This window comes from Narcine bancroftii, chromosome 1 (assembly GCF_036971445.1).
Source record: "Narcine bancroftii isolate sNarBan1 chromosome 1, sNarBan1.hap1, whole genome shotgun sequence".
NCBI lineage: Eukaryota > Metazoa > Chordata > Chondrichthyes > Torpediniformes > Narcinidae > Narcine > Narcine bancroftii.
The window spans coordinates 198,500,865-198,516,617 of NC_091469.1; the positions used below are offsets into that span (position 1 = coordinate 198,500,865).

At 41.2% G+C, this 15,753-nt stretch overlaps 1 protein-coding gene across 3 annotated transcripts in view; it reads left to right on the forward strand.

Annotated features, from left to right (window-relative positions):
• Positions 1-15,753, forward strand: part of garnl3 (GTPase activating Rap/RanGAP domain like 3) — a 393,291-nt gene that overhangs the window by 153,271 nt on the left and 224,267 nt on the right. For all 3 annotated transcript variants that reach the window (XM_069906232.1, XM_069906154.1, XM_069906300.1), the window contains one exon: positions 9,489-9,563. In XM_069906232.1, the coding sequence (XP_069762333.1) occupies positions 9,489-9,563 (75 nt within the window). The remainder of the gene's footprint in view (positions 1-9,488; positions 9,564-15,753) is intronic.

The window sequence follows — 15,753 nt, forward strand, 5'->3', positions numbered from 1 at the left end:
AGTAATAAGGCCCTTCTGGCTCATGAAACCCATGCTGCCCAAATGCACCAATTAACCAATAATCCCCATGGATTTTTGGAACGTGGGAGAAAACCAGAGCACCAGAGGAAACCCACGCAGACCATGTCTTATAGACTGCAGCAGATTGCTGGCATTGTAACCATACTGCCCTTTAACTCCAGCTCCATATTCCCATGGGTATTCCTTCCACACTCTCACCACCTCTTGGATTCTCGTTTGGGTTTGGAATATAGAAGATGAATGGTACAGCACCGGAATGGGCCCTTGGGCTCATGACGACAGCACTAAGCACAATACCAGATTAAACTAAATCTCTTCAACCTGCACATAACACATATCCCTTCATTTCCTGCATATTCATGTGCCTGTCTAGTTTCCTCCTAAACCCTCCAAACATATTGCTTCGATTACTATCCAGGCACCTACCATTTAATGTAAAAAAAATGTTCCACACATCTCCATTAAACCTCCACCCTCATCTTAAACTCATGTCCTCTAGCATTTGACATTTCAAGTTTATTATCATCTGACTGCATATAAAACTAGACAAAACAGTTTTCTCTCTTGCACACGCATGCACACATGCACACAGACATGCAGACGCACGCACGTGGACACGGGCACACAGACACTTCTCACAAATTCAGAACAATAATATCAAAGAATTTTACCTTGCGATAAAGATTCTGTCTGTCTCTGGATTTTTGGACTCTCAGGTCTCCCCTGCATCCACTCGAGAGAAAACTGCCCAAGTTTATCCAACCTCTCCTTCCAGCTTATGACCACGAATGCAGCTTTTTTTGCAACAGCCCCTTCAAGCCCTTTCATATTCTGATGCTCACTATCAATAGCCGGCCAAGATATAGAGCAGAACAGCTTTGGCTGTGTATTGGCCTTGTGTACAATTACCTCCCAATCTTTAGAAGGGTCAATGAGTAAGAGTGAGGCAGTTTAAGACTGCCCCAATTTGTGGAACATCAGATTGGATAAATATTCTATTAGAATGAATATTTACTCTGGTGGGACAGTGATCCATTTAAATCCTACATGATGCACAGGTTGCAACAAATTAGAGACATAGTCATACAGCATGGAAAAGGCCCTTCAGCCCAACTCCTCCATGTCAACCAAGTTGGCATCCTGGGTGAGTCCCATTTGCTTGGATTTTCTCCAAATCCTTCTAAATCCTTAGACTCCTGTACCTTTTCCCCGATGGTAGCAGAATGAAGAGGGCATGGCCTGGGTGGAGGGGGTCTTTGAGGATAGAGGCTGCTTTTTAAAGACACTGCCTCATGTAGATATGCCTGTGATGTTGCAGGCCAAGTTAACAATCCTCTGGAGTAGTGATTCTCAACCTTGTTTTTCCCCACTCACATACCACTTTAAGTATTCCCTATGCCATAGGTGCTCTGTGATTAGTAAGGGATTGATTACGGTGGTATGTGCCTAATTGACTCATTATGTGCACAGTTTTGACAATTTTTCTCAAGCAAAATATTTCAGTAACTATTGGGTCTAGAGCAGTGATTCTCAACCTTCCCTTCTCACTCACATATACCACCTTAAGCAATCCCTTACTAATCACTGAGCACTGATGGCATAGGGATTACTTAAAGTGGTATGTGAGTGGAAAGAAAAGGGTTGAGAACTGCTGCGATAGTCTGAAAGTAAACTTGCATTTTGAGTCGGTGGTGACAAAGGCAAATGCAATGCTGGGATTCATTTCAAGAAGAATAGAATGTAAGAACAGGGATGTGATATTAAGACTTAATAAGGCACAGGTGAGACCTCACTTGGGGTATTGTAAGCAGCTTTGGGCTCTTCATTTCAGGAAGGATGTGCTGGAGTTAGAGAGGGTTCAGAGGAGGTTAACAAGGATGATTCCAGGAATGAAAGGGTTATCTTATAAGGAGTGTTTGACAGTTCTTCACCTGGACTCATTGGAATTTAGGAGAATGGGGGGTGGAGGAGATCTTTTTGAAACATTTTGAATGTTGAAAGGAGTGAACAGAATAGATGAGGAGAAAAGTTGTTTCCCATGGTGGGAGAGTCTAGGACAAGAGAGCACAACTTCAGGATTGAAGGGGTTCCACTTAGAACAGAAATTTCTTCAGACGGAGGATGGTAAGTCTGTGGAATTTTTTGCGATGGCAGTTATGGAGGCCCAAGTCATTGGAGGTATTTAAGGCAGAGATTGATCCATTCTTGATTATCCAGGGCATCACTTGTTATAGGGAGAAGGCCAGGCAGTGGAGTTAAGTGGGGAAAATTATTAAATGGTGGAGCAGACTCAATAGGTTGAATGGCCATTTTTCTGCTCCTATGTCTTATAATGCTCTGATTCTCCTTCTCAAAATGGTACTGAAGGTCAATGGAGATGTTTTATTTCAAGTGGACTGTTAAACCATGACTTCATAAGATATAATGGGGCCCCACATTTACATCTGGTGGAGAGCAGTAGCCCCCCCACGAGTTTCCGCCTATAATGCTGAACGATGCCCCATGATTCTTTACAGAATGATAGTCAAGTCGCGTTTGTCATCTAATTGTAGAAGTACAACTAACGAAACCATGTTCTCCGGTCCTCGGTGCAAAACATGCAGACACACAACCAAACATAACACATATACAGACAAACAATACACATACAGGACAAGTATTCATTTGTACAAATAAATATTGTTTCATGAATTTAGTGTGAGCAGTTCCTTTGGTCGCTCAGTCTTCTCACTGCCCATGGGAAGAAGCTGTTCCTCAGCCTGGTGGTGCTGGCTCTGACACTCCTGTACCTCTTGATGGGAGCAGCTGAAAGATGCTGTGTGCAAGGTAGAAGGTGTTCTCACTGATTTTGCATGACCTCTTCAGACAATGATCCCAGTAGATCGTGTTGGGTTGGGGGAGAGAGACCCCAATGATCCTCTCTGCCACTCTTATGGTCCTATGGATTGACCTCTGATCCATTTCCTCTGCCGTAACCATACCACACTGTGATGCAGTTGGACAGGACGCTCTTGATAGAGTCCTATAGAGGGCTGACATAATGGTGGCCAGTAGCTTTGCCCACTTCGGTCTTCTCAGGAAGTGATGTCACTGTTGCATCTTTCTGACAAGTGAAATGTTGAGTGTCCGCCATAGGTCACTAGCTAAGTGTATTCCAAGGGACTTGGTGCTCTCCACTCTCTACTACAGAGTTGTTGATGCGTAGTGGAGTGTGATCATTCCTGGCCATGAAGTCCACGATCATCTCCTTTGTCGTGTCCACGTTGAGACCCACGTTGTTAATCTCGCACCATATTATGAGATCTTCCACCTCTTTGCTCTCATGCAACACATCATTGTGCAAATTTGATAAGCCTATTGGAGCTGGATATGGCGATGTCCAATCAGATCAGATGGAAACCACTTCAGCAGGTTTAGTGGGGGGTATGGGGGTGGAGATGACCAAAAGCTTCGTCGAAGATGTAGGTTTTTAGCAATGTGTTAAATGTAAGAGGAGAGACAAAGTACAAAAAAAAATACAAGAACTATTGATGCTGGAACGTTCAGCAAATAAAATGAAGCTGGAGGGACTCATCAGGTCAGACAGCCTCCAGGGAGAGGAGTGAACAGTCTAGGATTCTTTTACAAGTGGCAAAGAAGTTGAGGAAAACCTGAGGGCCCAGACAGGTGAATAGACGGTGATACTGGTGGAGACAATAGAAATGACCATCCTCAATGGGTTTGAGTTGAATCTTAGCGACCATGAAGACACAGAATCAGAGCTGATTTACAGGACATACAGGCAGTTGCTGTTGATATGATGAACGGGTACTGTGGTAGGAATGCCCACCAACCCCTCCATCAGTCGCTGTTGCAAGGATGAACTCGATACGTGGCTCAATTTGCATTGTCTGCCAATTTCAACTGAAATGATTCAACAGCAAAATTCTCCTCCTGCACCTTTAATAATTTACATTGTCTAATTCAAATTGGTGGATAATTAATGTTTTTCAGCTAAATCTGATCGAATGACGAAAGCAGGATGTATTTGGTCAGATGGGTAGCTCTGGCGTTTATGAAGATTGACAGGTTTGGGAATGCTTGATGTGTCCTACCTTAATTTCCTGTGGCTTTTTCTGATGGGGTAGGCGGGAAGCAAAGGGGAGGGTAAATGTTACCCATTTCTGCAGGGAGTATTGCTGAGACACTCAGATAGAATTTACTGTGTCTTGAAGGCTGTGCATCGTCTGGTGCTCCCATGTGTGCTGATCATTTTTAGGTTGATTCTTCACAAGCAGCAGAAATATCCGACTCTAACATCCTGAGATAGTTACAGCATTACAATTTCCAAGCCCCATTCCCCTGCCAAATGCAATATGAATCTTTCAGTTGAACACAGTGCAGGTTCCTCGTCCCAATGTTATCAGTTTTCACACTGAACATCTCTCTGTCTCACCCCTGTCAAACACAGAGTCACATTCTGTTTTATCCCTGGCCTCCTGTACTGATCCCTTTTGATGCTGCTGCCTTTGGATAGGTTGACTGGGCACACACATGAATCTGGAATTGGCTCTCTTTTATCCTTGTGTTGGTTAATTTCAATTAGATATCCATTGCACTGTGGAATGTCAGCATGAGTGGGGGTCAGCTGTTTGGTTGCTGTTTGGAAATAAGGAGTCATTATTAGTTTTATAATAATTTATTCCCAAATTCTTCTCCATGAAGATTCTTTTGCAGAGTGATCCAGTCTGGTTAATTGGATTTGATTTTGTCAAGGAGGTAACAAAATCTAATGAAGAGCGAAGAGAGCTTGATGTTATCTACATTAGAGACCGCCCAAACAAATGGAGCCCAAATACTTCAGAACAAGTTGGCAAATTGACATAAACAGACTCTTTCCCCTGAGGGCAGGGGAGATTGGAACAAGAGGCCATGAGTTAAGGGTAAGGGGGCAACACTTTAGGAGAAATATTTGAGGTAGCTTTTTCACTCAGCGAGTGATGGCAGAATGGAATGAACTTCTGAATGAGATAGTTGCGTTAGGGTTCCTTCTGTCATTTAAGAGAAGGTTGGATGTGTACATGGAGGTGAGGGGGTTGGAGGGTTATTGGCGGTAAGCGGGTGATTTGAGCTAGTGGAGTTGTTCTAGTGAACTGGTGTGGACTCGAAAGGCTGACATGGCCTGTTTCCGCTCCATAAATGGTTATATGGTTATATATGGATGCAAAGGTGACTGGTTGTAGGAGGTGGAGGGTTATTTTTTGCAATCGGAAGCCTGTGACAGTAGTGCACCACAGGGATGTGTGCTGGGAGTGTTCATTTATGTTGTGTACATAAACAATTCCATTGGAATATTGGAGATTTGATTGGTAAATGTACAGATGACATGAAAATTGGTTGTGTTATTGTTCGAGGAAAGGAAAGGGCAAGATGAGAGTGTTTAGTTGGGAAGGTGGCCATGACAGAGGCGGGATAAAACAGTGCTGTTCATTAGAACAAATAAGAATAATTTCCAGGTTTTGATGGAAAAGCAGTTTGGATAGGGTTATTATTTCAGTAACAATGCTTGTTAAAGTCGGAGCACAAGCATTGTCCTGGGGACAGCATTACTGATTGGGATTGAGCTGATCTTTGGTTGACCCAGATCCCCTGGAAGAAATCCTCCTTCATCAAGTTCTGCCCTGAAGAAACCCCTCTTGAAATCAGCAGTATATACACCTGAGGCGAGGTGGGAGGAGTAAGTCGACTTGGGAGGGAAACTCAACTAAAATGCCATCCAAGTCCTGGCCAAGCTGCAATTGTTGACTCACAGAGATGTGGGCAAAGCAGAGTCCGTGAGATGCTTATCGCTCACTGATTAAGGCTATGCCCCCCCCCCACCATTCATTACGTCAATAAGGCTGTGCCCCCCCCCCCACCATTCATTACGTCAAAGAAATCAACAGCTTAATTTTAATTAGAGAAACATTTTCAGATTAATATGCTCCATGTGAGCTATTGCCTTCAGTAACAAGCATGAGAGCTCACCCACATCTTGTTAGTCGATTGCATGGCTGGAAACGAGTGATAAGAGGCTTGTGTGAATCTCATTTCTCACTGCATCTTGGAAATCCAGTGCTTCTGAGTGACTCGGCCTTGTGGAGAAATGGCATCGCGTTACACCTTTCTTGGTGTAACAGAGAACTTCCTCCTCTTCGTTTCCCCCTTCCCACTGAAACAGTGCTGTTGTAATTATCTTCTCCCACTTTCCCTCACTCTACTCAAAAAGGGTAATTGGCCCTTAAAGGCACAGTCCCAAAGCTGGTGGTGTTGCTGTTATATTGGGGGAGGGGTGACTGCAAAGGAAGAGGGTTGTCACAATTGTGCCTCATGCACTGCCCATCTGAGGCTGCCCTAGATTGGAAGTACTCTGTCTGGGCACCTTCCACCCAGATGGTATCAACATCAACTTCTCCAGTATCTCTCTCATTTCCTATCCTCACATCTCCTTTACTCCAGCTCTTGTCCCTTTGTCACTCTATCCTTCTGCCTCCTTTCTTCCAGCTTTGAATTCAGAGTTCCCCTCCTCCCCGATCAATTGTCAACTTTTCTGCCCCATCAGTACCTACCTATGGGTTATAGGCTGTTGGCCTGTGCTCCTGCAGGTGCTTCTTCTCCTACCCTTTTATTCAAGTACGTGCTTGCTCTTCAACAGAAGGGCTCAGTCCTGAAACATTGGTTATGTTATAATTGCCTCCCATGGACACTATGGGACCTATTGAGTTTTTCCAGCAATTTTGTTTAGTCAGATCATTTGCAGACTTTCTTGTTTCACTCCTGGAAGTGCCTGTATCACCCCCTGTCCAGTAGGAGGTGGGGAGGGGGGAAGGGGAGCAGGAGGAAGGTTTGTGATCATTGAACCTAACCAAACATTTTTTCAAAAATCGCAGTATTCCTTTGTGTGTAGATTGAACACTTTGGAATGTGTGTGAACACTCTCAAAATAAGGGGCAGATATTCAAGGTGCGATGGGAAAGATTTCAAAGGACATTGAGGATGGTGGGTTTTCAGAATTCCCCCTCGTTCACATTCACTGCCCCAGTCCTGTGCTATACGGCAGCTTTAACCCTTGGTAAAATGGTTTGCCGTGGCAATCCTTGTCTCTCTCTTTTGCCGCAACTCTTCCCAGCACTGCCCTCATCTTCACTCCATTCACTTTAAATCTATTGTACCTACAGCACCTGTGTTCCCTTTATCAATAACTTGAACAGTCTGCATGGGATCTCAAATCGACTGCTCCACCCATGATGGATGCTGAAGGGAGAGGTGGTCTCAGATATTGGATAACAGAAGTATTAGATCCAACACTCTCCCCCTGCCCCCCCCCCCCACTCCCAAGAGCTGGCTTGTGGTCAAACAAAAATAGTGAAAGCAATTCATTGGTTGATAGTCTAGGCTTTGTTTGAGAACTTGTTAACAGTGAAATGCTGGGACCCATTCTTGATAATGGTGACATGGGAGAATGCTCCGAAACTCACGGATAATGTTAAGTATGCGGATAATGGTCATATGTTGAGCATGACCTCTTAAATTTGATGTGAATGATCAGTCTGTGTTGTGCATCCACTTTGCATCTGCTTTCTGGAATTCTGGTTTTGATTTTTAATACTGAGGCATATTAATATTAACATTTCCTGTGTAAACATTTCGATTGAAAATCTTATGTGGGAACATTCTGTTGCTATGGTTTCAAATTTCTGAAGTTCTCCAATTCCATTATAATTTTGATAATAGAAGGAAAAATACATGTAGTTATCAAATGTCTAAGGATAATGTTCCAGACAATTAGCTATAATCATAAACATTGTTCATATCAACCATACCTATAATTCATCTTTATCCCGATTATAGTTATAAATCTTGACTACCCTGGTGATTAAATGTATATAATTTTAATCAAATCTGAATCTCATTTCTTTTCCTCCTTGGTTGTCTTTTTTCTGATTGTCATTGACGTTTATTGTTGTTTATTTTTTAGAGTTTTGGATATTAAGTAAATTGAGGTATGAGGATAATGTGGGGAAAATGTTGAGGTAACGCTGAGCTACAGTCACGATGAATCAGATGTTCGAGGCCGAATGACCCCCTCCTGCTTTTTATGGCTGAAGCTATTGTGTTTTTGTGGTTATTTCCTACATTTGTTTACCAATTGTATTACTCTTTTTTTTCCCTGTCCATATAAAATTGTGCAGGAATACTCAAAAGTGCTGGAGAAACTCAGCAAGCCATGCAACATCTTTTGGAAGTAAAGGGTAACCAACATTTCGGGCATGAGCCCTTCATCAAAGTATAAGCAAAAAGTAGGCAGGCGCCTGAATAAAAAAAAATTGGGGATTGTGATCTAACAAGTTGACTAATCTTTGTTCCTTTGCTTTTACTACGTTTTATGTGAAGTTTTAAATTCAAAATGGGGCTGGAGAGTGGCAACTTTTCTCTATGTCCGCATGCAATACAGAGCTTTTCATTGTATCATGGTACATGTGGTACATAAACTAACTGTTTATCCAATAACTCAGCCTACATTGGAGTAGACCATAGCACTGTTCACAATCCATCAAGAGAGAGAGTGAGAAAAAAATCATATCTTCATAACTGTGAGGCACCTTATCCAACAACTATGTCCCTTAATTCTGGATTCCTCCATACTGAGAAAAATCCTCCTCAGTATCCACCCAGCTGAATCCCCTCAGTGACTCGCACATTAAAAATATCTATTGTTCTTGTGAACTCTAATTTATGAAAGCCTAAGCTGATTAACCTTTCCTTGTAAAGCAGCTTCCTCCATCCCATGAACCAATCCAGTGGACACCCTTTGAATTACCTCCATTATAAGTGCATCCAGCCTTAAATAAGCAGATCAGCACCGACCACAAAACTAAGGTGCAGTCTTACCAATGTCAGATATTGTAAGAATTCTCTGCTCCCTTGGAAGTAAAGCTGATCCATACAAAATCCAAATGCTGATGTTTCTTTTCCACACCATTGGATGTTTTTTGACATGTAGGACATAGAAATCTACAGCACACGACAGGCCCCTTGGCCCACGTCGTTGTGTTGACCTACTTTACCAACTGCCAGGTTTTCCCTACCATGATCCCTCCATATTTCTCAGTTCCATGAACCTATCTAATAGTGTCTTAAAAGATTCTATTGTACCTGTACCTACCACAGTTGTTGGCAGCGTATTCCATTCACCCACCACTCTCTGAAGAACTTAGCTCTTACATTCCCCCCCACCCCTGTACTTGCTCCCAAGCATCATAAATCTAGGCCCGCTCCTGTTTGCTGTTTCAACCTTGGAGGGAGAAAGCCTCTATCCATCCACACAATTAATACTTCCCAGCGTCATCCCACTTACAAGTGGATTTGCATTGAATATGATGACACCAATGACTATCTCCTACTGTCAGTTGTAATAGCTCCTGATTTTTTTTTCTTGATATTTGCAGCTTATTTCCAGTGATGCTGATGGGGCAATACAGAGAGCAGGAAGGTTCCGCGTGGAAAATGGATCGAGCGATGAGGTAAGTCGTGAAACTGCTCCAGTTTTCTGACTCATTGGTTACAGGTAATAAGGTGCTCAACGTTGAATAGTCTGCAGATGGACCTAATACAAACACAAAAGGCGTTAAAGGGCATAGGCCCAAAACGTTGGTAGTATATTTTTAGCTCTGAGGGACACTGCTTCTGTGTTTCTCCTGCATTTTTGTGTTTTTACTACAATCACAGTGTCTGACTGCAGACTTTTGTGTTTCACTACAGCTGCACATAGCTGGCAGAGTGGGAGTTTCAGCATTCTCACAACGGTGCAGAAACCAAATCATGGTTATAACTAAAAATGCAATTATTGCAATAAATGCATCTCATTATTGCAAATATGAAGGTTTATGGTGTGAAGTATTGTTTGCCATGCACACAACACAAAACCTTCTATATTATTAGTTCGTGTCACCCGCTGCATAGTTTTGGCAAGAATCCAACTCTGTGTTTTTCTAATTATCTTCCTCTGCTGCCAGTAATACCCTTTCTTTTTGATCTCCAACTGACCTTTGCCTGCCATTTTGCATGGATCATGTAGTCCCTGGTAGCAGTTTCCTGAGATGGAATGGAGTCCTGCCTGCAAACTGGATTCCACAGTTATTAGGCCTCTCTTGTGATCCATACGTGACATCCCAACCAGCTATTGTAAACAGATTTGGTTGAGGAGAAATGATGGCTTCCTGTTGGGATTTGGGGCTGGAATGTAGGTGGGCTAACCTTTGCTGTCCAAATTACAATTCTTCAAATTGTTGACTCTTATCCCAGATTGGATCCTGGACAGAGATACCTTAAAGCAAATGGACTGTGTTATGTCTCTGTGTTTCTTGGGAGGCTTCTTAAATAACTTAAAGATTCAAATAACAAAAGAGAGTTTACTCACTGATGCCTTCCACCATCTCAGGTAATCTCTCTCTCTCTCTATACCCCCACCCCACCATCACCACCACAGTGGAGCATTACAGTGAGAAGGGTGTATTCTTACGCAGTTACATGATTCACATTGCCCTGACTATATAACAGACTGCTTCACAGAATGCAAAACATTAAAACTTTGCATGAAAGGCTTTTATGAAAATGAAAATGCAGCAAACCAAATGTTTAATTAATCACAGGTAATTTTGTGTGCATGTGGACCTGTGATCTATTATGCATTTCAAAGCATACACACTTTGGCAAACTTTGACAGTGTGAAATGTGTCAAGACTTGGAAAAACAAAAGTGCAACTATTACAAGCTCCTGTTTTATTTAGTGTGTTCACTTTGGCGGTTGGTGCAGGCTGCAAACATTCAGTTTTCACAACATTCCAGACAGAGTGGCAGTGTTATGTACAAACCATAAAAAAAAGTTAATGCCCAAGAAGAAGGAAAGAACAATGGTTGTTTATTCAGGAAAACCAGATGGTGAGAGGGAGTCATGTGATTATGAATCATGTAAATGGAACATTTAAAGAACCAGCATTTCAGTATTGATCAGTCAGTCATCTGATAAAACACAGATCGTGCAATGACTCTATGTAATGGACAATTCTGCTAATTCTCTTTGTCAGGGGAATTTATTGAACCATTGTGTCCATTGTAACGGTCATTTTGATTGACCAATATCTGGGCAAAGGAAGCAGGAGAATTGCTTCATTAGATTATGACGATTGTGATAGTCATTTTGTCTCTGTGTCTGGGTTTTGGAAGCATTGTGAAAGTCACACACATTTTGTTTCCCTTATGCAAGGAAAAGAGGAGTTGTGATTATCATTTGTATGAAAGAGCATTTATCTGGAAGCAACTTAACAAGGATTCATGAGTTTTTGGCAGTCTGATCACTCAGTCTCTCACTTCCTTCGTAACTACATCTGAGCATCAATCAGTTTAAAAGCCTGAGTTTCAACACAGGATTTCTAAGACTGAACTTAGAAATAACTTTGCAGAGTTGTGCCTAAGCTGTAATGGTTTGGGCATCACACACATAAGTATTTTAGCACATAGTTGGGAGTTAAGTTTAGATACGTTATTATATTATTAATAATTATTAATAATTATATTGTTTTATAAGAAAACCCATAACAGTCTCTTGGTGAATTTCTATTGCTGTCGGTCAGTGACGTAACAAATTGGGGGATTTTCCAGGATCTAACAAACATTGGAATTTATTGATTGACTAATTTTTGATTTGATTGGTTAAATTCCTTTTTGAAAGCCAATTAAAAAGCTTATGTGTGTGGAAAAACAGCAGCAATGGATATTGATGAGTTATTGGGATCACCAACCTCTACAGGTTTGTAGAGGGTGAAAAAGAATGAGTTGGTGGCTGACACCCAAAAGTTGGAACTTGTGGTGGTAAAATTGTCAATGAAAAAGGCAGAGATCGAGTTGACTGTTTGGAGAGGAGGAGTTGGAACAAATTCCCAAGAGTAAATCCCTTGAGCAGTGGTTACTGTTGGAGCAGATTGAGTTTAGAAAAACGTAAATTTAAGGTGAAGGAAGCATGAAAGGAAAAGCAGTTTGACGAAGAGAGGAGAAGGCAGTTTGAGTTAGAAAAATGCAGATTTGAAAAGGATGAAGTACAAAAGTAAAGGCATTTTGAGAGAGAGAGATGAGAAATGGAGTTCCACCTTCTGGTCCTAGTGAGAGGTTTACTACCACAAGGGTTTAGTTCCTCCTTTTGGTGAGGCTGTGACTGATAAAGCTGCTGAGAGTTTAAAGTGGCCGAAAGACCATTGGTCCCCCACGTTACAAAGCCTGATTAGAGGGAAGGCCCAGCAGGCTTACTCTGCCCTTACAACCCAAGAAGCTGCAGATTATAAGATTGTGAAGCAAGCTGTGCTTAAAGCTTGTAAATTGGGTCCAGAAGCTTATAAGCAAAACTTCAGGAATTTGAGAAAATCAGTGAACCAGTCTTGTGTGGATTTTGCATATGGCAATGCTGTGTGCTTTGACCGGTAGTGCACATAAAAAATATATAAATGATGATTATAACAAACTGAGAGAGTTGGTGTTAGCTGAGGAAATTAAAAGGTGCATTCCTAATGACATAAAAGCATATTTAGATGAAAAGGGAGTTGAAACCTGGCAGGAATCTGCTAAATTAGTGGATGAGTATGCTTTAACCCACAAAATTAAATTTGTATCAAGTAGAATTTTCTAAAAGGGTAATATGGACTATCCAAGTAAGTTAGAAAATAAATCAAGAAGTTGTGCTCAGGATAAAGAAGGGAGGCAAAAAAGGGAAAAACCTTCAGATCCCCTTTGCCACTAATGTAATAAAACCTGGTCACATGATAACAAGTTGCTCCATGTTGAGGAAAAAGAGAGAAAAGGAGGGAGAGCCAGATGCTTATATTCAAAGAGATGAAATACGTAGAAACCAAAATGGTTCAAGACCTGCGAGTAACAATAGGGATGAATTCAAATATTTTATGTCAGAGGGTTTGGTTTCGATAAATGGTCACCACAAGTGAGTGAAAATCCTTCAACATACTGGGGGAACCCACTCATTTTGGACAGTGTTTTGGAGTTTAGCAATGAGACTGTCATTGGTGAAATAAATTTGATTTGAGGTCTAGGGGGTCATCTGGAGTTGGTACTTCTGCATGGGATAATGTTGAAATCAGAATTAGTTGATGGACCTGTTACAATAGCGATCTGATCAAGTTTATCAGTCGAGGGAGTTTCATTGTTATTAGGAAATGACCTTTCAGAGAGTGAAGTTGTCCCTACGCTGAGGTTGACAACTAAGCCAGTCATTGATGAGAAAAGATAGATTCTGATATATATCCAGCCTGTACAGTGACTAAAAAGCTTGCCAGTGCAGACAGTGCTGTGCAGACTGATTTAAAAGAGACTGGAATCTTGGAATCTTGGTAGTACAAAACAGCAGTCAGATTGTAATGACCTGTCAAAGACTTTGCATCCTTCTTTATTGGACTAGAGTTCTGGTGTTAACCCCGAGTGTCGTTATCCCAAAAAGAGTTGGCTATTACTTCAAGGAAGGCATGTTGATGAGGAAGTGTAGACCACCACTTGTCAGTGAAGAATGAGCAGTTGCTCACCAGGTTGTAGTTCCTAAAGCCTATACGGATGAAATTGTAACCTTGGCCCATGCATAGCATGCCCTCGGGTGGTCATCTTGGTGTAAGGAAAACTATTTAATATGTGATTATGGAACAATTCTATTGGTCTAGTTTAAGAAGACATTTTGACATTTTGCTGGATCTGCCACATTTGTCAAGTTGTGGGTAAACCTAATCAGGTTCCCCCAGTGACTCCATTACAACCCATTCCTGCTTTTGACAAACCCTTTTCTAAGGTTATTGAGGATTGTCTTGGCCCATTGCCCATAACAAAAGCTGTCATGTGTACAGCCTCCAGGTTTCCAGAAGCAATACCACTTAAAAATATTAAAGCTAAAGCTGTGTCAAAAGCTCTTATAACATTTTTCATTTTAGTTTGTTTGCCTAAAGAGATCCAGTCAGACCGGGGAAGTAATTTCATGTCGAGACTGTTTCAGCAGATAGTTTATAAATTGGAAGCTAACCAAATCACGTCATCTGTATATCATCCAGAATCTCAAGAGGACCTATTGTTTTGAGAATGAGAAGGATTGGGATGAGGGTGTCCATTTGCTTTTATTTGCAGTAAGTAAGTTTGTACAAGAATCATTAGACTTTAGCCCTTTTGAGCTAGTTTTTGGTCACCAAGTTTAAGGACCTTTCATGATTTTGAAGGAACAAGGGGTTAATGAGGATGTGCAGTTGAATTTAGATATGTTTCAAAATTTAAAGATCATTTACAGAAAGTCTGTAAATTAACTCAAGAATTTGGAAACGGATCAAAGCAAAATGAAGGGTTGGTGAGAACTTTTAAACCAAAGGGATTATGTTAATCCTTTTCCCAGCAAATTCCAGTCCCCTTAGGGCTAAATTTTCAGGCCCGTATGAGATAGAGTCAAAGGTGAATGAAGTCAGCTTCGTAATTAGATCAGAAACATAAAAAGCAGAGTTGCCATGTCAACATGTTAAAACCTTATTTGGAGAACTTGGCCTATATAGCAAGGAACAACCTTCACCAGAGGTATTGGTTGTTGACAGAATTAAGGAGTCTACGGATCATGAGACAGTATTAAGCTGATTCTAGTGAGGGTCACTTCAAACAAAGCATGATTCAATTTCCTCTGTCTAATTCAAGTATTTTGCAGAATCTGGATGCTCAGTTGGCTCATCTTCAGCCCCAGGAAAAGGATCAAATGAAACGGCTACTTTTAAAATTTAGGAACCTGTTTCCAGATATGCCTGAGAGAACCCCAATAACTTGTCATGATCTTGATGTTGTTCTACAGTTCTATGGTTCTAAATGGGGAATATGGGGAGCGCAATTACAGGGGAAGTTAGTGAGGAATGGGATTACTCTGTGAATAAAGAAATATGGAAATAATTTCTAGCCAAATATGTGACAACTGTAGTTTATGAATAATTACCAACATGTGTATTAAAAATGAAATGCTTATAATATGAAAACATCTGAAATCAATAGTTCATGAAGCATCTGACTCTTGAAATATTTATGGATGTCACTGAATCCAGAAAATAAATGTTTTTCAAAAGTGTTGTATTGTTTCAAAGTTTTTATTTACCATAACTAATAAATAACATTGACAGTTTATATTGGGTATACAAAAACCCTGAAGAACTATAACCTGAACTAATTTATCATCCAAACATTGCTCAGTCTCAAAGAATTTAAACCAGTTTTTCCCACTGTATAGGTCAATAAAAAAAATATAATACATTCCCCTGTGTTGAATTTTGTGCTTAGTCCCCAGTTTGAGTCTTTGCAAAATCAGAGTCAGTCAGACATCCTTGGTAACCAGTTGAATGTAAGTGGGTTTTAAAATTTATTGTCCAAGTGCAGCACCTGATGCTTTGCAATGTGACGTTCCTTTGTGCAGCTCCTTTCCTTCAAAATACCACAATCGAAAGAGCAGTTCAAGCTAATGTCTGAAAGACTGCACTATCGGTATCATCCCCATCACCCCTTGCCTTCCCTGCACAAAGCATCTTTCTCCTCTCTCTGCCCCCTCCTCTCTGAATCTACCTATTGTAATGATAGTGATCATGTTTGCATGGCCACTAGCAAGTCCTTGATTCTAGTTCCTGTTTGAGTGGACTTGGCTGCCAGCAGGGG